Consider the following 27,657-nt stretch of genomic DNA (forward strand, 5'->3'; position numbering starts at 1 on the left):
AGGCAACAGTGGAGAGGAAGAGTCGGGAAAGACCAGATGTGATGAAGTTGCAGTGCTATGGAGAGAAAATGATTCTTGGAAAAATGCTAGAGAGAGTAAGGAGGGAATGGGATTGGGAGACCTTCTGAAGGAAAAAATGAGTAGAATCTCTTCGGAGGGAGACACTTGAATTGCAAATAGGCACAGTTGGGTTTGTCTCATCTTTTGTGAAAGATCACAGTTATGGGAAACCTTTTAAAAAAGAGACTCAAAAACCAGGCCCAAGCAGATGAGTATTATGAGGATTTTTTTTCATTTTTCTGATGTGGTCTATGAAAGGTCACATATATTCTCCGTGACTTCTGTCAGTACGATATTACCATCAAAGTTCTGAATTCAATTATCTAACTATAATATTTACCTTTTACTACATAATCAATTTACCAACATTCAATAGGTACAGCAGCAAATAGAGATGCAGAAATAGGATAATTAAGACACCCATTTAGACATCTAGAGAGAGTACATAACACTAATGCAGCTAGATGAAGGATTGGGGGAAAATCTTGTAAATAGCTGGGAAATTTTCATATGTGAGATGTCTGAGCTGGGCCTTGACGTATGGGCACGATTTTGCAGGCGAAAATGACTAAGGAGGATAATTTTGGGTAAGGGAATAAAAAAGGCTAGAATGTATGGGTTTGGAGGGAGAGGAGTCAGCGAAGTTAGGCTGAGAAAATAGCAAGAGTGCCTAGGATCTGGCAGAAGAGCAAGGGAACAGCGGGTTCGGCCTGAGGCCTCCACTGCTATAAATTTAATTTTGAAATCGTGTCTAATTTCAGAAAAGTTGCCAGAGCAATGCAAAAAATACCCACGTACGCTGCACACCGATTCACCAATTGCTAATATTGTGTAACCTACGTCCCTGTAACCTTTCTTGATAATCTTGATAAACCTCCCTCCCTCCCTCCCCGCCAATGATTCAGGGGTTTTCGACCGTGTTTTCCCTCCACTTGGGCTGGTACCCCACACCCAGTCGGGCAGATTCTTAGTTACCCTCCAAGCCTCAAGCACTCTTCTCTCACTTGCAAACCTGAAGAGCTCCCACCTGCTCCAGGCAGCCCAGCCCCGAGCGGCGGCAGGTCTCCCGCTCCCACGCAGCCCAGAGCGGAAGGGGCGTGGTTCCGGGGGCGGAAGTGGCCGAGAGCCGGAAGTGCGGGCGCGGGCGCGGGCGCGGGCGCGGGCTCGCGGGCCGGCTGGTGTGTCTGGAGCCGTGGGATGAGAATGCTGGTGGAAGGGAAGAACAAACGGAAGAAAAAGGGAGGTGCGGAGGAAGGGTGAGTGGCACGAGGCAAGCCTTCGGGAGCTCGGGCGGGCGGAGCGGTGGGACGTGGCATGGCTGACTCTGTGGCGTCCGTGTCCAGAGAACGCCCGGACGACGACGTTCGCGGGACTCTGACCGGAGACTATGTGGTTGGACAAGTCGCCCGCAGCTTGTTCCAGGGCAGGCGTCCCTCCGGAGACAGCGCAGCTCGCCTGGCGTCCCTCTTCAGCTCTTCAGAGCCTCAGCTTCAGCCCGTGTACGTGCCTGTGCCCAGAGTAAGTCACCGGGTGCCCTTCCGACGGGCCCGTTGGATAGGCTTCTAAAACACGCAGCCTGCGCCGCCTGGGTGGCTCTGCGGTCGAGCGTCTGCCTGCCTTTGGCTCAGGTCGTGACCCCGGGGTCTTGGGATCGAGTCCCGCATCAGGCTCCCGGCGGGGAGCCTGCTTCTCCCTCTGCCTGTGTCGCTGCCTCTCCCCGGGTATCGCTCATGAATAAACAGAATCTTTAAAAAACAAACAACAACAACAACAACAAAAACCTAAGCAGTTTACCTCTCAGTGCGTGGTTTCCAGAGTGGGGCGGAGAGAATTTAAGTAACCTTTCACTACTGGACATCCGGTGGGACAGAAAAATTGCTAATTTAGAAAGACTGTTAAATGATTTTAAAAGGTGAGATCTCAAACATAACTTACGACTTTTATTTTTTTTTTAATTTATTATTTTTTTTTAACTTACGACTTTTAAAAGGAAACCACCACGAAAAGGAAACGGGATGAGGAGGAAGAAAGTACATCTCAAATTCAGAGACCACTTTTGCAAGAACCTTCAAAATCAGTGAAAGCGAAGAAAAAACTTTCTGATGCACACAAAAGGTTGGTAGAATTCTCTTAAGTTGATGTTGAGGAAATTAGATGGTAAAGAAATTGAGATTTTGCACCTGCAGTGTTCATCTTTTTTTCTCATTTTGTAGTTCTAATTTTTACAAAAAAAAATTATTACGGAAAATCTCACACGTATTCAAAAGTTGAAAAGGGTGAAGAGAAGAGAACCTCACATACCCAGTGTCAACAGTTATTAATACTTGGCCAGTCTTGTTTCATCCTGACCCCATTCATGACTCCCTCATTAAGTGGAAGCAAATCTGAGATCTGTAATCTAAATGTGTAAATAATTCAGCATGAAGATGAGTTTTGTTTTCTTAAGTTTACTAAGTTGGAGATCAGATTTCTGCCATTAGCTTAAAAAATTTTTCTTTACAGTTGATTTGATCAAGATCCAAATAGCAGTCACATCCAGGTTCCCATGTACCTTTCCTTTAAGCCCCTGAAGTCTCGTTTCTCTATCACTATTGATGATGTTACCTAGTCACAGCTGTTCATTGCTAACAGTTACTCACTACTACTCTTTGACCTCCTACTTAGTGTATTTATGCATATCCTTAATTTCTTTGCTTTTCCCTCAGAGAAAGATGTTTTCTTCCTTGTCCAAATTAAATCAGTCACCCCTGCTGTGTATACTACAGACCTCTTCTACCTCCTTCTGGATTATGTCCTCAAATATATCCATTTTCTTTTCTTTCCTGTATCTTTCCTCTGTCTGCTATACAAATGTGCTCAAGATTATCATCCTAAAAAGAGAAATCCAACAAAACCAAACCCTACCTATAGTCATGTTTCCGTTTGCTACCTTCCTTCCCTTCGTAGTCAAGCTTTCAGAAAAATGTGATACTTGTGTGCTCTTCTTTTCTTGATCTGTTTTCTCTTCCATGAACTTGTAGTCTGATTGTTTGCTTGTTGTGTTTCTTTTTCTGTGATCTGACCAAACTTCTGAAACATTGCTCAGTGGAGCCATGCTGACCTAGTTGCCATATTTAATAGACAATAAAGCCTTTGTCTCATGAGTCTTCTCTTGTATTTCTCATGGGTACTTTTTTCTGCAGCTGTTAAGTAGCAATCTCTTCTGATTCTCCTCTTGTTTGTTTCTTCTCAGTGTTACTGTGGGTACCTTTTCTTCTGACTGCTCTGTAAATGTTGATTTTCCTCAGGATTCTGTGTTTGGTCACTGACTTTTTTCTACCATTCATTCTGGGCAACCTCATTTATGCCCATGGCTGCATTGTTCTGTTTTCTCTCCTGAGCTGTGAATCTGTTTACCTGCTAACATCTGCATCTATATTTTCTATATACAATTGACCTTTGAACAATGGAATGTTTAGGGGCATCAACCCCCACACAGTCAAAAATCCACATAGAAGTTTGACTCCCCCAAAACTTAACTACTCATAGCTTCCTGTTGACCAGAAGCCTTACCAGTACCATAAGCAGTACATAAAATACACGTTTATATATTTTATGTTATATATAGTTCTGTTTTTTTTTAATTTATTTTTTTTTTTAATTTTTATTTATGATAGTCACACACAGAGAGAGAGAGAGAGGCAGAGACACAGGCAGAGGGAGAAGCAGGCTCCATGCACCGGGAGCCCGACGTGGGATTCGATCCCGGGTCTCCAGGATCGCGCCCTGGGCCAAAGGCAGGCGCTGAACCACTGCGCCACCCAGGGATCCCTGTTTTTGTAATTTATAATCAATTCCCCAACATATAGTATGTCATTAGTTTCCGATGTAGTGTTCAGTAATTCATCAGTTGCATATAACATCCAGTGCTCAGAAATATAGGCAGAGGGAGAAGCAGGCTCCATGCAGGGAACCCAACGTGGGACTCGATTCCAGGTCTCCAGGATCACGCCCTGGGCTGAAGGCAGCGCTAAACCGCTGAGCCACTCAGGCTGCCCTCCATGTCCTCATCACCCAATTACCCCATTTCCCCTGGATCCCTTCCAGCAACCCTCAGTTTGTTTCCTGTAGTTAAGTCTTTCATGGTTTGTCTCCTCCTCTGATGACTTCCCATTCAGTTTTTCCCTCCTTTCCTCTATGTTCCTCTGTGCTGTTTCTTATATTCCACATATAAGTGAAAACATGTAATTGTCTTTCTCTGATTGACTTATTTCACTCAGCATAATACTCTCCAGTCTATCTACATCAATGTAAAAGGCAAGTATTCATCCTTTCTGATGGCTCAGTAATATTCTATTGTGTATATATCTCACATGTTCTTTATCCATTTATCTGTTGATGGACATCTGGGCTCTTTCCACAGTTTGGCTATTGTGGACATTGCTACCATGAACATTGGGGTGCATGTGCCCCTTCAAATCACTACGGTTGTATCTTTGTGGTCAATACCCAGTAGTGCAATTGCTGGGTCACAGAGTAGCTCTATTTTTACTTCTTGAGGAACTTCCATCCTGTTTTCCAGAGTGAATGAACCAGCTTACATTCCCACCAATAGTGCAAGAGGGTTCCCCTTTCCACATCTGTGCCAACATTTGCTGTTTCCTGAGTTTAGCCATTCTTACTGGTGTGAAGTGGTATCTTATTGTGGTTTTGATTTGTATTTCCCTGATGCCAAGTGACAAGGAGCATTTTTTTTTCATGTGTCTTTAGGCCATGTGTGGGTCTTCTTTGGAGAAATGTCTGTTCATGTCTTCTACCCATTTCTTGACTGGATTATTTATTTTTTGGGTGTTGAGTTTGAGAAGTTCTTTATAGATCTTACACACTAGCCTTTATTTGATATGTCATTTGAAAATATCTTCTCATTCTGTAGGTTGCTTTTTTAGTATAGTGTTTATTCTTACAATAAAGTAAACTAGAGAAAAAAATGTTACTGAGAAAATCATCAGGAAGAGAAAATACATTTATAGTACTGTACTATATTTATTAGAAAACAGTTCACTTGTAAGTGGAGTTCATACATGTTGCTCAAGAGTCAACTGCACTTTAAGTTCAGAATGCTTCAGACTGAGCTGTTTATCTTCATCAAGCCTGTTCCTCTGCGTGAGTGATACCACCAGCCTTCCAGTTGCCTGAGCCAACAACTTGGGAGTCATCTTACACTCTCTTTTTTTCCCTGCACATCTAATCAGCTGCTGAGTCCTGATGATGCTGATCTCTTTGATCTTTTTCTGCCTTTCCACCCTTCTCTTTCTCTAGTTGGTCTGTTGTCTTCTTAGATAGTATGCTGTTACAACTATCTTCTTATTGATCTCCCTTTTCCACCCTTCACCTCTTCATAATTATCTTCTGCTCTGCTGCCCAAATGATCTTTTTTAGGCAATCTCCAAAGTCCTCAGTGGCTCCTTAGACTCTATGGGATACTGTCTAAGCACATTTTCCTAACAGTCATGGTCCTTGACCTGGTTCCTACCTCACCATGTTGTCTTGGTTCCTTTCACTCCTGCTCAGTACTTTATATGCCATAGTGGACAAAAAACTAGACATGAACCCTCAGTGGAACTTATGCTCTAGTGGAAGAGTAATACTGGTCAAAATTTAGGAAAAAAATGGTCACTTTGAGAATGCTGCTTTTTAAATTTACATATATTTATGAATCATGAATTTATATTTAGGGAAGCAAAAGTAGGTAGGAGTTTTTTTGTGAGAGAGAGAGACCATGTGTATGAGGTTGTAGGGGGAGGGTCAGAGGGAGAGGGAAAGAGAGAATCTCAGACTCTACAGTAAGTACAAAGCACAGGTGGAAATATTTTCTAATCCTTGTACTTTGTCAAATACTACACCTGACTTCCAGGACTCATTTCTTCTTTTCTTTTTGCTCTTTATTTTCTTTTGCCTTGTAAAGGAAAAACACTCTAGCAAGTCGTGATTTAGAAGAAGAAATTCATCAAAAACAGGAACAGAAAAGGAATAATTTTCAATCTGGTATTAATGTAGCAGATAAAAAAGTACTTGATGTAGACCACATAGTTTTAAATCAAAGAAAGAAAATTGAAATCAACCAAGAAGAGGAGAAATTAAAGAATGAGAGAACTGTGTTTGTTGGGAATTTGCCTGTCACATGTAATAAGAAGGTAAGTGTATAATCTGCATGTTGTAAAGATTCAGTGTTAATAATTCATAGCTTAGTTTATTCTTCCTTCATTGAATAACTGCATGATTAATAAGTTATTAACATATTGACTTCATTATAAATGACTAGATTAATTAGATTGATTCCAGTATACACCCATTCCTTTCCATTACCGTAGTCAGTGCCCTAATACAAGCTTTTGCAAATCTTCTTGAAGTATTGCAGTGGCCTCCTATTAGGGTTTTCTTTTTTCTCCTAGCTATTTCTTCTGTTACATGTTACTAGAAAGTAAACCTGAAATAGTGCCTAGTGCATAGTAAGAGGCTCAATGAATGTTTGTTTTATAAATGGATGCATACATCCTAAGTTTCTTCCATTGTGTGGGGTTAAGTCCTACCTTTATAATTTATATGTGATAAAGATTATAAAAGATTGAAAGACAAAAATGTGTACCTTATAGGTAGTAATAACTTGAGTTGTGTTTATATTATATAAACATATATAACTTTCAGCCAAATTTTTTGTCTTTTATCTGAATAGTCAATTATTCCTGAAATATTCTTAAAATAAAACCTGGCAATAAAATATTATCAGTTTTACTTAATTCCTTTTTATAGCACTTATTTGATGTTCTAAAGTAAACTGAAGAATATATATACTTTTTTTTTCTTTTTTTTAGAAGCTGAAATCATTTTTTAGAGAGTATGGACAAATAGATTCTGTACGATTTCGTTCTTTGGTATGTGTTCTCCCCAACTTGAAATTGCAAATCTTAAAATGTATTATTGCATTTAAGTCAGACTTACTAACATGATGGTATTAGCGAGATGGAGAAGCACAACTTTTTTGAATCAACAGGTTCAAATCTAATTGAAGAGAAGAGATGCTCTTAGTATGTAGTGCTGGCACTTGGATTCTGTTCATATTTAATGAGTTCACATAGTAAAATGATACCATTGTTGGAGGGTGGATGTGTGACTTGTTTGCAGAACATTAAAACATGTTGAATAGCATTTCTAGAATCCTAGGCATTCAATACAGAAAGTTTGTGTGATTACTGCAAACAGTACTTAAATTCCGAGCATAGGAAGCCAAAGTTTCTATTTATTTAATTTTTTTTTCAAGATTGATTTTATTTATTAGAGTGGACATATGCTCTATACATGAGCTTGGGCGGGGGGTCGGGGGGACAGAGGGAGAGGGAGAGAGAATCCCAAGCCAGCTTCCTGGTGAACACAGAGCCAGATGCAGGGCTTGATCTCATGACCTTGAGGTCATGACCTGAGCCCGAATCAAGAGTCAGACCCTTGGGCAGCCTGGGTGGGTCAGCGGTTTAGCGCTGCCTTCGGCTCAGGGCGTGATCCTGGAGACCCAGGGTCGAGTCCTGCGTAGGGCTCCCCGCATGGAGCCTGCTTCTCCCTCTGCCTGTTTCTCTGCCTCTCTGTCTCTCTGTTTCTCATGAATAAATAAATAATATCTTAAAAAAAAAAAAAAGTCAGATGCTTAACAGAGTGAGCCACTCGGTTACCCAGGCAGACAAATTTGATTTTTGTTTTTGTTTTTGTTTTGTAAATCAATTTAATATTAAACCTTTATAGAAGGAGATGATATCTGATTTCACCAACTGAACACTCTATAGACGAGTTATAGCCGTGCTTCTTGGAGCGTGAAATAGCATCATTCTTTTTATTCTCATTTATAATTTTTAAGTGTAATTAATGCACATTAGAATAAAAGAAAAGTTTAATCCCTGTTTCTAACTGTTCTTCCTCATGTGACTCTCTAAAATGGGATTTCTCAGCCTTGATATATGGATATTTGGTGCCAGATTATTCTTTGTTATTGGAGGCTGCCCTGTGCATTAGAGGATGTTTAGCAGCATCTTTGACCTCTACCCACTAGATTCTGGTAGCACCCTCCCCACCCAGGCTGTTACTACCCAAAGTTTCTCCAGTCATTGCCAGATGTCCCCAGAGGACAAAACTGCCCTCTTGTCTAAAAGTAGACGATTCTAGGGGTACAGTCTGTTAAGTGTCCAACTCTCTGGGTTTTGCCTTACGTTGTGATCTCAGGGTCATGAGATCGAGCCCTGATTTGGGCTTCTCGCTTGGACCAGAGTCTGCTTAAGACTCCTTCTCCCTCTGCCCCCACCCCCACACTTGGCACATGTGTTCTTTCTCTTAAAAATAGACATTTCCCAAGGTTTTTGGCAGTCTCCATGATTCTGTCATGGTGTTTGTTTCTCTCTCTTTTCATATATATTTTGTCTGCCTTTTGGAGTCCCATTATCCCTATCAGATCTGTCCCTGACACATCCACTTGGGTATCTTTGGCACCCGGGTTTCAGCATGTCTGTGTCCACCTCCACTCTCCCTGGCCCCATCCCGTGCTGCGTGCTGATATTCTGTGTGAATTAGTGCCACCAAGGCTTCCTTTTCATTGCCTTGGATTCTTTGCCCACTCAGCCTATTTATTGTTGGTATCCCTGCCTATTTTTTAGCTGTGTTTTTTTTTCCCCCCAAGAGTCCTTCCTTTCTTCCTGCGTTGTTCCACCTAACTCCTCATTACCTCTTGCCAGAATAGTTGCAGAGGCTTGTTATGGTTTCTACCCTCAGTCTATTTCTGTTCAGCATACCCACTGTGAACTTAGTTTTCCCAAAAATTCTTAGTGAAACTCAGGATTATTACACACACACACATACACACCTTGGCCTGGTATTACTTTTGAGGAACCTGGCCAGATTCTTCCCTGTCCCTGGATTACTGGTCTGTTTGCTGACCCTGCTGTGCACTGTGTAGCACTGTATACTTCATCACGGTCCTTATGATACACTTCTCTAATTACTACATTGTTCATGTGTCCCACCAGACTGAAAGCAGTGATTGCTGGTACTGTTTGTCTTGCTCATCCTTGGGTCACCAGTACCTGCACATTATACACATCAAACCTATATGGAATTGCCTAAACTTCTTACATTTTTCTTTCTGTGAGTGAAATCTGTCCTGGTTCATAGCCTGACACTTGTCATGTTGTGGCCCTGAGGCCATGTGTACCTCCACATGATGAGACTTTTCTGCAGCTCTGAAGCTTCCCTCAATGCTGACCATACACTTGGGTTTTCTCACTCCTGTCCTTTTGCTCAGTTCATTCGTTTTGTTGGGCATCCTTCTTGAAATCTCATTTTGTCTATTAAGATACTGTCTGTATTTTTGTAGACAATGAAAATGTGACTTATTCTGGGGTACCTGGGTGGCTCAGGCAGTTATAAATGTCCGATTCTTGATTTCAGCTCAGGTCATGATCTCAGGATTGTGAGATCAAGCTCAGCAATGGGCTCAGGAGTCCACTTGGGATTCTCTTCTCCCTCTCCATCTGTTCCTCCCCCACCCCCGTGTTTGCATGCAGTGCAGTCTCTCTCAAATAAATGGATCTTTAAAAAAATAATAAAGTTTTAAAAAAGAAAATGTCACTCGAGTTTTTTCTGATACTTTATATCATTAAGTGGTATTTTTTTTCCTCTAAATTGTTTTTGTACCTTATTGCCTTATATTACACTTACTCATTTGTATCTTCAATAATAGGATCTAGATGGTTGCAGGCTCCTATAAGGCACCCAATAAATGTGTGTTGATGACTGTCATTCACCTATTGATAATTCACTTGGGCATTTCTCATGTCTTGCACTGTTATGTTGTATGTTAGCAGTTTGAACAGGACAAACTGAAAATTCCTTAGTTTTGCTATATTTTGGATGACTAAGAAAGATTTTCAGAGATTTAGAATTACTGCCTTAAATTAAATTGACATTCATAGGTGTTCCTGATCTGCGAACTTGCAGGTCTGTTTCTTTTCACCTTTGCCTTCTCAGTATCTTGACCGTATTGGTATATCCTGACAGTCACAGTTGTTGATTTGAATTTCCATCTACTCCATAAAGTTGTCCCTCCCTACCCCATTCACTCTTAAATAGTACTAAAGGAATACTATATATGGGCACCTGGGTGGCTCAGTTGGTTAAGTATCTGCCTTCCACTCAAGTCATGATCTCAAAGTCCAGGGATGGAGCTCTGTGTTGTTCTCCATGCTCAGTGGGAAGTCTGCTTCTCCCTCTTCCTCTGCCCCTCCTGCTTGTGCTCTTTCTCTCTCAAATAAATAAATGAATAAAATCTTTAAATAAATAAATAAATAAATAAATACTATATATGACTGAAACTAAAGTGAGCTTGAATGTAAAGGGGATTCCCTTATTTGCCCAATTAAAGATACCATGGGGTGTTTTTGTTTTTTTGTTTTTGTTTTTGTTTGTTTGTTTGTTTTTGCCAGCTGGCATATATCAACTTTTAGACATTTGGTTGAAATAATATTTCTTTTTGTTTGTTTGTTTTTTTGTTGTTGTTTTATTTTATTTTATTTTATTTTATTTTATTTTTTTAATTTATTTTTTATTGGTGTTCAATTTACTAACATACAGAATAACCCCCAGTGCCCGTCACCCATTCACTCCCACCCCCCGCCCTCCTCCCCTTCTACCACCCCTAGTTTGTTTCCCAGAGTTAGCAGTCTTTACATTCTGTCTCCCTTTCTGATATTTCCCACACATTTCTTCTCCCTTCCCTTATATTCCCTTTCACTATTATTTATATTCCCCAAATGAATGAGAACATATAATGTTTGTCCTTCTCTGACTGACTTACTTCACTCAGCTGAAATAATATTTCTTTACATTATTTACCAATTTAGTTTGATATCTCAAATCCTGTAGAATTTACAATAAAATATTAATTTAAGAAATGTTGCCTTTTTCCAAGCTTATTTTATAAAAGTTTTCCTTAATTTTTCATATGCATCTTCAACATCAGTGTCTTCTCATGACCTGAGACCCCTTTGAGTCACCTGACACAGTTCAAGGGCACAGTATGTCTACTTCCATCTAGATGGAAAGTTAATACCTATGAAATCTGAATATGGTCTTACATCATTGGAATATTTTGTTCTAAGCCTCCAGGTCCCATTCATATAACATTAGGATGGTTGTTTCTGATTCAGTATTTCTCTCGAATGTCTTAAATGATCACATCAGAGTAAGATATTTAGAATTCAGTTAATTAAAATACAATTAATTTGAAGTAATATTTCAGATAATGAATTTTCTTTAATACTCTTTTTTTTTTTCTTTTTTCTTAAAAGATTCCAGCAGAGGGAACTTTGTCCAAAAAGTTGGCAGCAATAAAGTAAGTTTATAATTACAGAAAGGGAGTAGATTTAAACTCTTTTCCATTTTGGTTAAAAGTTGAGATCATGTTTTCATGGATTTTTATATTTGTGTAAGACGTCATACTTGACCATTTTCTTACGTCTGTAATAGCATATAAATTTGTAAGATATTTGTCTTTTAAGCCTTAAAATAAATGGTAGAGTCACAGAAAGTATTATAAAATAACTCACTAGAAAATGTACCATGAAAAATTTCAAGGGCGTTTAATTGAGCATAGTGCTTGGAAGAGAATAAGAAAGTCTTGTGCCCAGATATTCTAGTATAAATCATAAATACCATATTTTATCAGTTCTAAGGCACACGTTTTCCCATATCTTAATAATTTGAAGTCAGGATGCATCTGAAAGTCCGGAATGCCCCATAGTTGTTGTTGGTAGGTTAGGTTTTTCCAGAGTTCCATGTTTGCTTCTGTTGGTCACCTGGGGGTACTGCGACTCTAATACCACTTCAGGCTCTCTGAGGGTTTGGAAACTAGACTGGTAGTATGGTTTGTGGTTCGTATTTTCAGAGAATTTTCCCCTATCCTATCCACTTGGTGCCAAGGATAAGACATTCAAGTTTCTTTACTCTTCCTTTATTTCTCATTAATCTTAAAAGTTGAAATATAATTGACATATAACATTTAAAATGTTATATGTTAATATAAGGTTGTACAGTTTAAAGTGTAAACCTTTATTTCTCATTTACCTTCAGTTAAGTGCAGCGTTTCCTATTAATCTCTGATCTTGGGTTTTGTTTTTTTTTCTAACTAGCACATGTAATATAGATTTTACAAACGTATATATTTGATATAGATATATTAATAGTTATACAGATAACATCTGAATGTAGGTACAGTTATAATAGATAAAATAAAGTAATATACCGTCATGGTACCTAGGTGGCTCATGCCATTCAGCGTCCAACTCTTGGTCTCAGCTCAGCTCTTGTTCAAGCCTCATGTTGGGCTCCATGCTGGACATGAAACCTAAATAGTATTTATATATATAATATTTATTTCCATATATTTTATATATATAACATATATATATAAATAAAAAAATATATAAATATATAAAATAACATACTTTGAAAACATTGCAGTACAGTGGCCAAGACGTGGAAGCATCATAAGTGTCCATCAATAGATGAATGGGGGGAGACACACACACACACGCATGTACATGCAGGAATGCAGCCCGAAAAAAAGGGAAGGAAATCTTTCCATTTTTGACAACATGGACCTTGAAGGCATTAAGCCAAGTAAAGTAAGTCAGTGAATGAAAAACAGCTCAAGGGGCAACTGGGTAGCTCAGTTGAGTGTGTTGGTTTGGGCTACCTGTCATGATCTCAGGTACGTGGGACTGAGCCCTGTGTTGGGCTCCACATTCAGGAGGGAGTCTGCTTCTCTCCCTCTCCCTGTCCCCCTGCTCGTGTACACTCTCTCTAAAGTTAATAAATCTTTAAAAAAAAGAATTCAAAGACACAGACTTCTCTGTGGTGAAACCCTTCGGTGGTTTCTCTGTGTGAAGAAGGTGAACGAGGTCGAAAGGTACAAACTTCCAGTTACAACTAAATAAGTCATGGAGATGTAATGTACAGTATGGCGACTACAGTAATAATACTGTATTGGTTATTTGAAAGTTGCCAAGAGAGTAGATCTTAAAAGGTCTCATCATAAAGGGGTACGTGAGTGGCTCAGTCGTTAAGTGTCTGCCTTTGGCTCAGGTCATGATCCCAGGGTCTTGGGATCCAGCCCCACACCGGGCTCCCTGCTCAGTGAGCGCCTGCTTCTCACTCTGCCTGCTGTTCCCCATGCTTGTGTTCGCTGTCTCTCAAATGAATAAAATCTTTAAAAAAAAAAAGTTCTCATCATAAAAAAATTTATGACCATGTGCGGTGATGGATGTTAACTAGACTCCTTGTGGTGATCATTTTATAGTATATGCATATACCGAATCATATTGTACAACAGAAATTAATGTTATATGTCAATTATGTTTCAATAAAAAGAAGTCCCTAGTTACCTCAGCCAGTACTGATTGAATAAAGTTTTTAAAAAATTTTCAGGGGATCCCTTGGTGGCTTGGCGGCTTAGCACCTGCCTTTGGTCCAGGGTGTGATTTTGGAGTCCTGGGATCGAGTCCTATGTCGGGCTTCCTGCATGGAGCCTGCTTCTCCCTCTGCTTGTATCTCTGCCTCTCTTTCTCCCTGTGTCTCTCATGAATAAATAAATAAATAAAATATTTTAAAAAAAGATTTCATTTGAAACTGTATAAACTGTATAAACTTTCATTTTATACCTGAAGCTAATGTAATGTGTTGACTATACTCTAAATTTAAAAATATTCTTGGGAATCCTACAATAACAGGATTTTTGAATTAGGTGGTCCCTTTGAGCATTTTGGTGAGTTTGTTTCTACATTCATCTCTAATTTAGATTTGTTTGGCAGGCAGAGTTTCTGCCAATTTTTTCCCATACCCATACAATGTCAGGTATATAGTTAACACTTGATAAGTATGTGTTAGTATATGTTACTGACTCCACTAATGTTTGTTGGGTAACCAAACATGTCAGTCCTGCCGTACACAGGGCATTGTCCAGCTGCTGTAAGGAATGGGAAATTTGATAAGACACAGGCCACCTTCTTCAGACCATATAGGCCTATTCCTCTCTGAGGCTGGAAGGGCCCAAGTGTCAACAGAAACCAAGATCTTGATAGGAGTGTACAATAGCCCTAAGTAGTTTTGGTGCCAGAAAAATGGAATTTTCACACTCTGATTGCCATTGGCCTCTGTGACACCTGCTCCCAATTAAAAATTTTTAAAAATTATTTGAACAAATAATGAAACAAATGGTTAAAAATAAAGTATAAAAGTGTATGCAGTGAGTGGCACCTGGGTGGCTCGGTTAAGTATCCGACTTTTTTTTTTTTTTTTAATTTATTTATTCATGAGAGATGCAGAGAGAGAGAGAGAGGGAGAGGCAGAGACACAGGTAGAGGGAGAAGCAGGCTCCACGCAGGGAGCCTGATGTGGGACCCGATCCCGGGACTCCAGGACCACGCCCTGGGCCGAAGGCAGGCTCTAAACCGCTGAGCCACCCTGGGATCCCCAATTGTCTGACTTTTGACCTCAGCTCATGTCATGAGTTCAAGCCTGGCGTTGGGCTCTATGCTGTGCATGGACCCTACTTTAAAAAAAAAAAAAAAAGGAAGGGAGTAAAAAGTTTCTCTCCTAGACTTTTTCCCTTAGCCATTTTCCTGCTCTAGGCAGCTACTGGTTTTACTTTTTTGTATAACCTCCTAGAGACGTTTTATGCACTTACACACTGATACACACACATATATATGTTACTCCCCACACACATAACTTTTGACTTAGTAGTATTAAATGTGCATACTCCTCCACATGTTCCTTTTTTCCCCTTACTATAAACTGGAGATGTTTATCAGTGTAAAAATTATCCCCCTGTTCTTTTTCAGAGCATCTCTGTATTCTGTAAGGTATGCCATAACTTGTGTCAGCAAATTCTCCACTCATGGACATTGATGTGTTGTGGCAGTCTTGTGGCCATTACAAATAAGGCTGGACTGAATTACCTTGTTTTCATGTAATTTTGTACATGTGAGAATTATCTGTAGGATAAACTTTCTAGTAGTGGAATTGTTTGGTCAAAAATGTATTTGCATTTGTGATTTTGACTGCTATCCTAGAGATGGTAACCGATGTATATTCTCCCACCTTTACAAAATATAGGTTTTTTAGCTTTTCAGTGATAGGTGAAAAATGATACTTGTAATTTGCACTTCTCTTGGAAACAAGCATCTTTTCATATATTCAGGAGTCTTTTGTGCTTATCTGAGTTGTTGACCATCATTTTTCCGTTTTTTTGTTGTTGAATAGTTTCTCATAGATATGTGGATGTTAAGGAAATCAGCCTTTAGTAATTTGAGTTAATGAATATTTCTCCTTATTTTTAGCTGCTATTTTGCTTGGAGGATTTTGCCGTGTAAAACTTACTTTGTTTTTTCATATAGTCCATTCCTTTGGCTTTGTTTCTACATTATTAAGGCATCACTTACCTTCAATAAACTGCATATATTTAAAATGTACAATTTTATGAATTTAGCGTATGTACGTGCTCATGAAATCATTCCCACAGTCAAGATACTGAATACTAACATCACTCTGTATCATCGCCTTCGCCTCCCCACCCCATCCCCAAGCAGCCACTGACCTGCTCCCTGTCTCTGTTGTTAGCGTGCGTTTTCTAGAATTTTATGTATATGGACTCATCATGCAGGAGATAACTGTTACCTACTTCTTTTGCTCAGCATGATGATTTTGAGATTCGCTCATGCTGCTGGATGTTCAGTGGCTTGTTCTTTCTTTCTTTTTTTTTTTTTCTTATTGCCCAGTAGTATTCCATTGTGTGGCTGTACCAAAATGTGTTCATCATTCACCAGTTTGATGAATATTTAGGTTATTTAGGATTGGGGCTATCATGAATTACAGGTTCTAAAAACATTGGTATACAAATTATTTTTCTTGCTAAAGTATCTGGAGGTGTGGGATTGCTGGGTCTTGTGGGTATGTCAGTTTTCTAAAAGCTGCCAGATAATTTCCAAAGTGGTTGCAGCATTTTACATCCCACCAGTTGTATGAGAACTCCAGTTGTGTCACATCCTCACCAGCACTTGTCAGTCATTTAATTTTTAGCCATTCAGAAGGTTTGTCATGTGGTTTCTTTTTTTTTTTTTTTTTTTTTAAACTGTTTTCTACTTTTTTTTAAATTTTTATTTATTTATGATAGTCACAGAGAGAGAGAGAGAGAGAGAGAGGCAGAGACACAGGCAGAGGGAGAAGCAGGCCCCATGCACCGGGAGCCCGACGTGGGATTCAATCCCGGGTCTCCAGGATCGTGCCCTGGGCCAAAGGCAGGCGCCAAACCGCTGCGCCACCCAGGGATCCCTGTCATGTGGTTTCAATTTCTGTTTTGCTGATGACTAAGGATATCAATTATCTTTTCATGTGCTTATTGGCAGTTTGTATCTATTTGAAGAAGTGTCATTTGAAAAATTTTGCCCGTTTTCTGGTGGCTTGTCATTTTATTTTATTTTATTTTATTTTATTTTATTTATTTTTTAATTTTTATTTTAATTTTTATTTTTTTAGAATGGGGAAGGGGCAGAGGGAGACAGAATCTTAAGCAGGCTCCATGTGTGGAGCCCAACATGGGGCTTGATCCCATGACCCTGAGAGCATGATCTGAACAGAAATCAAGAGTTGGATGCTAAACTGACTGAGCCACCCAGGGGCCCCAGCTTAGTATTGAGTTGTATGGAGTTCTCTATTTTGAATGTAAGACCTTTTTCTGTTGTACATGCTTTGGATATTTTGCCCCAGTCTGTGGCTAACTTACTTAAGGGTGTCTTTTTTTGTTGTTTTTGTTAAGATTTTATTCATGAGAGGGGCAGAGACACAGGCAGAGGAAGAAGCAGGCTTCTGCGAGGAGCCTAATGTGGGACTCAATCCCAGGATCCTGGGACCATGACCTGAGCCAAAGGCAGATGCTCAACCACTGAGCCAACCAAGTGTCCCAGGGGTGTCTTTTAAAGAGCAGAAGTTTCAAATCTTATTGCAAATCCAGTGTAGAGAGTGCTGTTTTCTAGTGGTCTGGTCAGGTGGCTGTGGGGTTCACTGATGTCCTGGCTCGGCTGCAGATGCTGGCAGGCCCCGTCTGTCCCTGTGTCAGTGTGTCCGGGGGTCTTCCCTCTCATAGCAGCCATGCTCTGCCTGATGCCTTTGGTGGGTCTTGTGCTGGAGACCATTTCCCACTCCTCACTGTGACAGGAGGCCTCCATTCTTCCAGCCTCAAGGGTATATCCCCTGTGCCCTAGAGGTGACAGGGTTTGTTGCCTCTGCCCTAGCAGCTTAGCCCTCTCTGTAGGGAGAAGAATCCTGGTGGGGCTTTGTGCCCTTTGCACACTAGCCTTGGCCCTTCTCTTCTCCAGCCACACGCTCCATGGGTGCTTTTGGGCTCCCGCCCGCTCTCAGTCATTCCCCAGGGACATTGGCAGAGCCCACTCATGGGCATGCACCACTGTGTTGGCGGCCTCCAGAGATGCCATTTCAGGACCAGCCCACACTCAGCTTTAGCAGTTTATTAAATATTAGCTAAAATCAGTCCAACTCGCTTGTCTGGCACCGGTCCTGTGAACCAGAGCTGCTTCCTGTCTCTTGAGGTGGACCGATCTTTGCTTAGGGTTCAGGCTGCTGGGTTTCACTTTGTCTTCAGCTCTGGTGGCTTACAATGTTATAGGCTATGTGGCTTCTTATTGTTTAGGGTGAGAGTGATGCTATTCTTGGCTTTGTACCTTCTAGATGTCATTAGTGTTTTTAAATCATCTATCAAGGGACACCTGGGTGGCTGAGCAGTTGAGCATCTGCCTCTGGTTCAGGTTGTGAACCTCTCTATGTCTATCATGAATAAAATAAATAAAACATAAATAAAAATAAATAAAATATTTTTTAAAAGATTTTATTTATTTATTCATGAAGAGAGACAGAGAGGCAGAGATGCAGGCAGAGGGAGAAGCAGGCTCCATGCAGGGAGCCTGACGTGGGACTCGATCCCAGGACCCCAGGATCACATCCTGGGCCAAAGGCAGGTGCTAAACTGCTGAGCCACCCAGGGATCCCCAAATAAATAAAATCTTTAAAAAAAAAAAAATTTATCAAGCCTGATACAAAACATGTTCTTGCCACATCTAAGGGAGCAGAACTGCATTCTTGCCTTCCTATTCCCTGTGCCAAGGATCCTTTCTCCTCAAGTAACAGTACAGTTAAGAGTTTTTAAAGTCACTTTCCATTTAGGTTGTCTTGGGATTAGGCTTAGTCCATTTGGGCTGCCATAACAAAATATCACAGACTGGATGGCTTTTTATAAACAATAGAAATTTCTTTCTCACAGTTTCAGAGGCTGGGAAGTCAGAGATTAGGGTCCCAGCGTGGTTGCATTCTGGTGAGGGTCGGCTTCCTGATTCATAGCCAGTGCCTTCTCACTGTGTCCTCACATTTTATATTGTGAGATAAGATTTAAAAAGGGACTAGGAGCTCTGTGGGGTACTTTTTTTAAGAGCACTAGCCCCATTCATGAGGATCTCACCCTATGACTTTAGCAACACCCAAAGGCCTCACCTTCTATTACCATCACATTGGGCATTAAATGGATTTCAGTATATGAATTTGGAGAGGATGAAAACATGACAACACCAGGATTGCTGTAGGACATACTAATTAGGATGTTGTCAGCAAATGTGTGTTGCACAGACTGAGTAGGGTCCCTGGAGTCACGTAGGTGTGTTTTAAGTCCTAGGCTTGCCACTTCTTGCCTTGTGATCATGGCACTTCTCTGAGTCTCAGCTTTCTTATCCATAAAATCAGAAAAGTAACACCCATGTCAGAGATGTGAGATTAAATGAAATACATAAAATGTCTAACCAGTACCTGATATTATATTAGGCATTCAGTAAATCATAGCTAGTTTTATCAATATAAAATTGTCACATAGTGTTGTATATTATTACAGAGTGCCATGAATAATGCTCTGGTGTTTCCTAGTATCTTTCTTGATGCTACTCATTCGTTTATTAGCGTTTTTGTTACTTCAAAAACAATAGGTTCGTGTCTTCAGAGAAGAATCTCTGGTCATTAGTAGGTCCTTTTTGCTGATTGGTCACATCTAAATTACATGACCATTTTTGGAAACCTAGTGAAATAGTGGGTGTAGGCATTGAGCAGCAATAACTGCAGTTACTAAGAGTGAAAACTAGTCATGACATGTTTCCCGTTGAAAGAACACAGCACTACCTCTAGTCCTGACAAAGGGGTGCAGTCTGAGTCTGATCATACCTCTGGATCTGGCTGCCAATTTGCCAAGAAATCGCAAGGACAGAGGTACACATTGAATTATATTGTTAGCTTGCATTCAACAAAATCCAGGCTTTGGAAATTTCACTAGGTTGAACAGTGAGGTAAAGAGAGAGAGGGACGCCTGTGTGGCTCAGTTGTTGAGCGTCTGCCTTTGGCTCGGGGAGTGATTCTAGGATCGAGTCCTGTGTTGGGCTCTCTGCATGGAGCCTGTTTCTCCCTCTGCCTGTGTCTCTGCCTCTCTTTCTATGTCTCTTGGGAATGAATGGATGAATGGATGAATGAATGAATGAATGAATGAATGAATGAATAATAAATAAATAAATAAATAAATAAATAAAATCTTTATTAAAAAAGAGAGAGAAAAGTGGAATCCTTGCAGGGGCACCTGGATGGCTCAGTCTGTTAAGTGTCTGACTTCGGCTCAGATTGAGATCTTGGGGTCCTGGGATCGAGCCCCGTCGGGTTTCCTGCTTAGTGGGGAGTCTGCCTGTGCCTCTTCCTCTGACCTTCTCCCAACTCGTTTGCTCTCTCTGCCAAGAGAGAATAAAGTCTTAGAAAACAAAAGGAGATGGGGGGGAATCCTACAGACTAAACCAGACTCAAAAGACTTCCAGAGTCCCCAAATGGACAAGACCAAAGTATAATCAAAGAGTACACACTTGAGTAACAAAATCACGTAGACATGCAAGGAGGTGGTTTCTGTAAAAGTGGGGGGGAGGGGTTACCTTTGGAGGAGGGGAGGCACAGAGAGAGGCTTTGGGGTGGACAATGGCTGCAAGGGTATTGATCTTTGATATTTCTCTAAGCTATACACATTTGTGTAGTTTTTATTTTACAGTAAGACGAATCAAGTTGGCAGTCACACCTACTTATATGTGTGTTAAGTACAGAGCTGCAGCTAAGATGATCATTTCTAGCCTTGTAGCATTGCATGGGTGGCCTTGCTTGCTCTCTTGTAGTGATGACTAATAAGGAGGCACAGGTTACATGTTTTGTCCAATAGCTGTATAAGTCGTGTGTGATTTTTTGAGTTGTTATTAAGTAGTTATTAAAAGAGATGAAACTGGGACACCTGGGTGGCTCAGCGGTTGAGCACCTGCCTTTGGCCCAGGATGTGATCCTGGAGACCCGGGATCAAAGTCCTGTATCGGGCTTCCTGCATGGAGCCTGCTTCTCCCTCTGACTGTGTCTCTCCCTCTCTCTCTCTCTCTCTCTCTCTCTCTGTCTCTCAGAACGAATAAATAAAATCTTTAAAAAAAGAGAAAGAGAGAGAGAGGTGAAACTTCCCCCCAGGAATTCTTGTCATAGGTGTTGATTGAAAGTGAGAAGGAAATAAGCTGTATTTTTTTAGTGACTTTGAGATTAATAGCTTTTATATTGTCTTTTCTTGTTGTATAGACGTAAAATTCATCCTGATCAGAAATATATTAATGCTTATGTATTTTTTTAGTGACTTTGAGATTAATAGCTTTTATATTGTCTTTTCTTGTTGTATAGACGTAAAATTCATCCTGATCAGAAATATATTAATGCTTATGTTGTGTTTAAGGATGAGAGCTCTGCTACAAAAGCCTTGAAAAGGTAATTTTATCTCTTTGAGATTTGAACAGAATGATTGTATTTAAGTGATTGTGTGAGTACATGTGTTATTCTTTGGTTTGACTTTAGAGTGAATATTACAGTTAATATTCGGTGCTTATTTTTAACAGCCATTTTCCCCTTCGTATTTATAATACAGAAACGGTGCCCAAATTGCAGATGGATTTCGTATTAGAGTTGATCTTGCATCTGAGACTTCATCTGTAAGTAGTACTTGAGTTGTGTAAAGAACTTAACTAGAGGGATCCCTGGGTGGCGCAGTGGTTTAGCGCCTGCCTTTGGCCCAGGGCGCGATCCTAGAGACCCGGGATCGAATCCCACGTCAGGCTCCCGGTGCATGGAGCCTGCTTCTCCCTCTGCCTGTGTCTCTGCCTTTCTCTCTCTCTCTCTGTGACTATCATAAATAAATAAAAATTAAAAAAAAAAAAAAAAAAGAACTTAACTAGAGTCTCATAAAATGAAACGTTTTCTTCTGAGGTTTTGCTAGGAGAGGAATGGAATCAGCAGTGAGCGTGAGGAAGCTGAGAAGGAAACATTTTTGCCTTTTGTGGTATAGTGTTGGTGCCCAGAGTGGCACAAGGACCTCAGTCAACAGCTTCCAGCCACCACTCCTAGATCAAGCAATTAGAGAGAGTTACCCTGGAAGGGATATTGGAGATCACTGGGGCTGACATGTTCTTTCACATACTGAGATTGAGAAAGGTAAACTGCTCCTTAAACAGTTTTTGAGTCCCTACTCTATGTCAGGCATGCAGTGCTGAGATACAGTCTCACTTCTCTAGAGGTTCACAGTATAAAGGTGAAGACAAAACAGACAGGCTGATTGTGGCTCTATTTTATGATAAGTACACCAGATGCTTTGGCAGCTTAGGATAGGGACACTTGAGGTGCCAGCAAGAAGGGACAAAGGAGGGCTTCCAGGAGAACAGGTGCTCTGTCAAACTTGAAAGATGAGTCCGTGTTATCTAGGCCCAAGAAATTTTAAATAGTATATGTAGTGGAGGCCAAAATTTAATTGGCTTCGGACCGGCAAGAGCTTGATACAGTTATTAGAGGTAGAGTGTGAGGAGGAACAGCAGTTAAGAGTTGCTGTTGAAGAACTAGGAAGAGGCCAAATCACGAAGAGTGGCCTGCCGTGTTGAGGAGTCTGGATTTTATCCAGGAGCAGTCCCACAGGTTTAAATGCAGGAGCAACCTGCCCAGATTTGCAGTTTATAAGATCTCTCACAGTGAGCAAAGGCTACGTTGTAAGGGCTCACCACAGGAACAGAGGGTGCATTACCATGGCTAAGAAATGACCTCTCTGGCTTTGACCATTGACCCATCCTGAGGGCCAAATCCATCTGCTGCTTGTGTTATTTAAGTAAAGTCTTAATAGCACACAACCATATACATTAGGTTACATGTTAATGGCGGGGGTGGATGGCAGGGGTGGTGGGGTAGTTACAACAGAGACCACACGGCTGGCCAAGCCTGGCATACCTGCTGTCTGGCCCGGTACAGAGACAGTTTCTAATCTAGCATGCCCTTTTTGAGCATGGCCATGTGTTTGTGTTAGCTGTGATAAAAAAAAAAAAAAAAATAACTACTTCCTCTTATGCTCACTCACTTTGAGCGGGAAGAAGGAAGAAACAATCAAATAGAGGACTGGTATGAGTTCAATCAGGAGGTGGAGGGGGCGGCTAGGTGGCTCAGTTGGTTAAGCCTCTGCCTTTGGCTCAGGTCATGATCTCAGGGTCCTGGGATCGAGCCCTTTGTCGGGCTCCCTGCTCAGCAGAGAGCCTGCTTCTCCCTCTTCCCCCTTGTGCTCGCTCTCTTACTTTCTCTCTCACTGTCTCTCGAATAAATAAAATCTTAAAAAAAAATAAATAAATCAGGAAATGGAGACCTGTCAGATATGTGGGGCGAGAGAAAGAGTGCATTTTAGGATGGCTTCCATTTGCTGCTCTAGTTATTTTTATTCTCTTTATGTTTCAGAGGGACAAGAGATCAGTGTTTGTGGGAAATCTCCCGTACAGTAAGTTCATTTAAACCAATAAAGCACCTGTTTATCATTAAAATAACAGGAAAATAATAACTAAATAATAACGATGTTTTGCTTTAAGACTAACTTAAAAAAGTATGGAATATAATGTGACTAATTTTCATGGGGCTCACTATATTAGCTGTATTATGTTAACTTGCTACATTATTAAACATCTCCAACTTTCTAAGGCAATCCTGTTCTTACTTATATTTCTGACTGAATTTCTTTTTAGAAGTTGAAGAATCTGCGGTTGAGGAACACTTTTTGGATTGTGGGAGTATCGTGGCAGTAAGGATTGTGAGAGACCGAGTTACTGGAGTTGGCAGAGGATTCGGTTACGTACTCTTTGAGGTATGGGAGACTAGTGATTGTCACTGTTCTCTGAAATGCACTGGACAGGCTGTCACTGCTCTTTCATCATTCAGACACAACTCACTGTCACCTTCAGATTACATCTTCAGAAACCTAAACTCAGAACCTGCCATGATAGACTATCGTTCCTGTCATTATACCTCACCAAAAGTCATTCCAGTTCACTCTTTCTCCATATTAATGTTAGTAAATAATATTTTAGGTACTGAATATGTAAGGTATTAAATCTCGGAATTTCCACCTTCCATGAAGTGGAAAAAGATTGAAATCCATCATGATCTAAGTGACATTTCAACACGTGGTATTTACAACCAACTTCCCTAGGAAACCTTCCCTGGTTGGGTTTTAATTCATTTGGGTACAGGTTGTGGCTGGCTCCAGTGGAGGTCTCGTGGCAAGAAGCTGCTAGATAAGAGATTTGGAGGGGATCACATAGACTAGTAAGGAGGAACCTTTACATGGGAATCTTAAGATTGGCAGCTATGCTAGTCACCTACGTGGCTGTCCTGTGCCCAAGAGAGACAACTTTTTTAAGATGATTGGTTGATTGATTGATTGATTCATTCATGAGATACACAGAGAGAGAGAGTGAGAGATAGGCAGAGACAGAGGCAGAAGGAGAAGGAGAAGCAGGCTCCATGCAGGGAACCTGATGCGGGACTCTACTGCAGGATCGAGTCCTGAGCCAAAGGCAGACGCTCAACCACTGAGCCACATAGGCATCCCCTAGACAACTTTGTATGAGGACAGGAATAAAGACAGCATCAAGTTTCTAGGGCTCTTTTTATCCAGGGTGCTTAACTTTTAGCCAAAAGGCAGGCTTTCTCCTCTCGTGAGTTAGCCAGAGGCTAGAAGATTGCAACTTGAACAATTAGCATGAAAGTGTTCCAGTGAGACCATATTCCTTGAAAAGCCCTTGAAATGAGAGTAAAGGGGACGCCTGGGTGCCTCAGCAATGGATCCTCTGCCTTCAGCCCAGTAGGCTCAGAGCATGATCCCAGCCCGGGTCCCACATCGGGCTCCCTGTGAGGGGCCTGCTTCTCCCTCTATCTGTGTCTCTGTTTCTCTCTGTGTCTCTCATAAATAAATAAATAAAAGTCTTAAAAAAAAAAAGGGGGAGGGGATCCCTGGGTGGCGCAGCGGTTTGGCGCCTGCCTTTGGCCCAGGGCGTGATCCTGGAGACCCGGGATCGAGTCCCACATCGGGCTCCCAGTGCATGGAGCCTGCTTCTCCCTCTGCCTGTGTCTCTGCCTCTCTCTCTCTCTCTCTCTCTCTATCATAAATAAATAAAAATTAAAAAAAAAAAAAAAGAAATGAGAGTAAAAGATGAGAAGTGAAAGGACTCCCCAAGTTTGCGCTGAGTCTCAGTCCAGATGAAAAGAAGACATACCTCATGTTGGGCACCAAATGACGTAGTTTTTGGAGTGTTGGTGTTGGAGTCCAGAGCTGAAGGCCAAGGAAGAATTGTTGAGCTGTCTTTGATTCAAAAAGGTGATTTTATTAAAAGCACGGGGACAGGACCCATGGACAGAAAGGGCTGCATTTTAAGTGTGAGGGGTGACTTGATTTTATACTTGGGACTTAGGGGAGCTAAGGACAAAGGGAGGTTTCCAAAAGGACTTTAATATGCTAAAGAAGACTCGGATACTGGAGGCCTGGCTATTGTCAAGCTAAGGGAGTTTGTTTTTCCCTCTGGTAGGCATTAAAAATTAAAAGAGTTGAGAATTCCCTGGAGGAACATTATACTCTGCCTATTTCAAGTATTTGTCAATGGGCCACAGATTATAAACTATTTTAATTTTATTTACATTCCCTTTTTCCTCTGTTTCCCACATCCTTGTGGAGGGGAAGGTGATGTTAAGGCTCCAGGAAATTGAGTCTGTGGGTCTCTGGGTGTTAGGCGATTGATAAGAATGCTTTTTCCTCCTAAATCACTAAGACGTTTGTAAACTGATGGACACTCATACTTACAGGACTGTCATCCCTATCAGTTAACCATTTGTTTTTCCCTTCCCTTAGTTTAAGGGCACCCAAGGAATGCCTGAGGAATGTCACACATATCCCACCTGGGAATCCGCTTGTGCTTTGTCCTCAGCTAGCTTTCTGCTCTGTCATGAAAGAGACGTAAAAAAAAAAAAGAGACGTGACCATGTTTAATACTCTTGCTATGTTTTATTATGAGGTAGCTTTTGAGAAAGGTTGTCACAGCCTTTTGTTTCCATCATTACTGCATTGGAGTTACCTCACTTTCTCTTCTGTCTACTATTGCTTGATAAGTTTGTAAGGTCCTTTAACAAATATGAATATTCAGGATTGTTAGCATTTAGTGGTTCTATATTACACTAGAAAAGTAATAGAACTTGGAATATAAACAAAATCCTGCAAGGCATCTAGTTCAGCGTCTCAGACTTCCCTTCTCTCAAGTCAACTAACACAAGAGGAGGTTCATTGATTTAGAAGATTGCACATGACTAATCTTGGCTGAAACTCCCGTTTTACAATGAGAAAAATGAAGCCTGTCGAATTGTGATTTACCTGACTGTGACAAGGCAGCTGAGTGCTTCCTGGGGGAAAACTCATGAGGAGCATGGTGAACACGACACTTCAAGGACAGTTGTTGAAACCCATGGGATCGAATCTCCTGGATATGGAAATGGGAGGGGTTTCTGTCTGTCAGCAAGCTTAAAAATTGTTCTAATCCATTCAAGTCAGAATTTTACTAGTTTCTTGGCAGAGGATTTTCTGGTAGAAATTAATATATTGATTTTTATTGCAGAATACAGATGCTGTTCATCTTGCTCTGAAATTAAATAATTCTGAACTGATGGGAAGAAAACTGAGAGTCATGCGTTCTGTTAATAAAGAAAAATTAAAACCAAATTCAAATCCCAGTTTGAAGAATGTTGGTAAACCTAAGGAGGGACTTAATTCCGCTTCAAAAAATGTAGGACTGTGTAAAAATTTGTTTATTGGAGAAAAAGCTGTTCTCATTAAGAAGAAGAAGAAGAAAGGACAAAAGAAAAGTGGACACACTAAGAAACAGAAAAAACAGAAGTAACCACCTGAAGATTATTTAGTTCCTGCTGAGTACTGGTAATAAAAGTGTGGTAAACCCATGAATTGAGTTTCAGGTTTTTATGGATGGTGCGTGTGAAACGTGGAAACCTTTTCATTCTATTCACATTGTAATAACATCTTTGAAGCCTTTGTTTTAGGATGTAGGCAGATTAGTCACCATGATTATTATGTGTTTCTGCTGATGGTATAAGGGATGATTTTAGACTTAGGGTAAACACTTAGAATTTTAGTGGTTATGTATTAGTGTAAGTTAGAAATATGTAATTAACACTTCAGATGGTTATTTCAAGAATTGAGATGAGAATAAAGTGAGTAAATTAAAAAATACACACTTTAATACTAGCTGACCTAGACAGAGTTGGAATACTGATCTAATACAAACCCCAGTCCCTAAGAAGAAAGGGTTTTAAGGGCTGTTATATAATAGCCACTCGTTCTTCATCCTTTCTCTTGAACTTGTGAAAAGGGGAGTTCTGGGTTTCTATTTTATTTCATCAACCTAGTAGTAATAAACCCAAGGATTTTATATGACTTGTTGCTTTGATTTCTTAACCAGTAATTAAACTTGTTATTGAAGTCCTTGGGAAACTGTCTTGTCAAGCAGATTTCAACTTTTATTTCTGTTTTTTAATTTGAACAAATATTCTTCCAGGAAAACTTGGTATTCTTAAATTAGTGTCATGCAATAGAATGAAACAGTCATTCAAAAAACCCCATTTAAAGGATATTTTCTAATGAAATATGGTAAATAAGTCATAAAATTCAACAAGGGAGAGAATACCATTTCATTTTCCTTGGACTCAAGCCTATGCTGTAGATGTTGGCCCACTCACAGAACTTACCAAGCGGCCTCTGTGCCCAGGAGGGAGGGGTGGGAGAAATCCAGGAGTGCTGAGTCTTATGTGTATCACTTAGGTAGGTGAGGGGATTGAGAAACAGTGAGTTATTACTGATTATTTTACTTTAAGATTTTTTTTTTAAGATTTTTATTTATTCACGAGAGACACAGAGAGAGAGAGAGGGACAGAGACATAGGCAGAGAGAAGCAGGCTCCATGCAGGGAGCCGGATGTGGGACTCAATCTTGGGACTCCGGGATCACACTCTGGGCCAAAGGCAGGTACTTAACCACTGAGCCACCCAGGCATCCGTAAGATT

At 40.6% G+C, this 27,657-nt stretch overlaps 1 protein-coding gene across 2 annotated transcripts; it reads left to right on the plus strand.

Annotated features, from left to right (window-relative positions):
• The first annotated feature begins 1,154 nt into the window (after positions 1 to 1,154).
• RBM34 (RNA binding motif protein 34) lies at positions 1,155 to 26,542 on the plus strand. 2 transcript variants are annotated; one of them, XM_038533871.1, is made up of 11 exons: positions 1,155 to 1,316; positions 1,404 to 1,578; positions 2,051 to 2,175; positions 6,005 to 6,233; positions 6,912 to 6,971; positions 11,421 to 11,464; positions 20,923 to 21,006; positions 21,164 to 21,227; positions 23,002 to 23,041; positions 23,283 to 23,401; positions 26,199 to 26,542. In XM_038533871.1, exons 1-11 carry the CDS (start codon positions 1,258 to 1,260, stop codon positions 26,478 to 26,480), a joined length of 1,281 nt encoding a protein of 426 aa, XP_038389799.1. In that variant the 5' UTR covers positions 1,155 to 1,257; the 3' UTR covers positions 26,481 to 26,542. The 2 variants fall into 2 exon arrangements, with proteins under 2 accessions (XP_038389799.1, XP_038389800.1); XM_038533872.1 differs by lacking the exon at positions 6,912 to 6,971.
• Positions 26,543 to 27,657: the final 1,115 nt, after the last annotated feature.

The sequence above is a fragment of the Canis lupus genome, chromosome 4 (genome assembly GCF_011100685.1).
Source record: "Canis lupus familiaris isolate Mischka breed German Shepherd chromosome 4, alternate assembly UU_Cfam_GSD_1.0, whole genome shotgun sequence".
Classification (NCBI taxonomy): domain Eukaryota; kingdom Metazoa; phylum Chordata; class Mammalia; order Carnivora; family Canidae; genus Canis; species Canis lupus.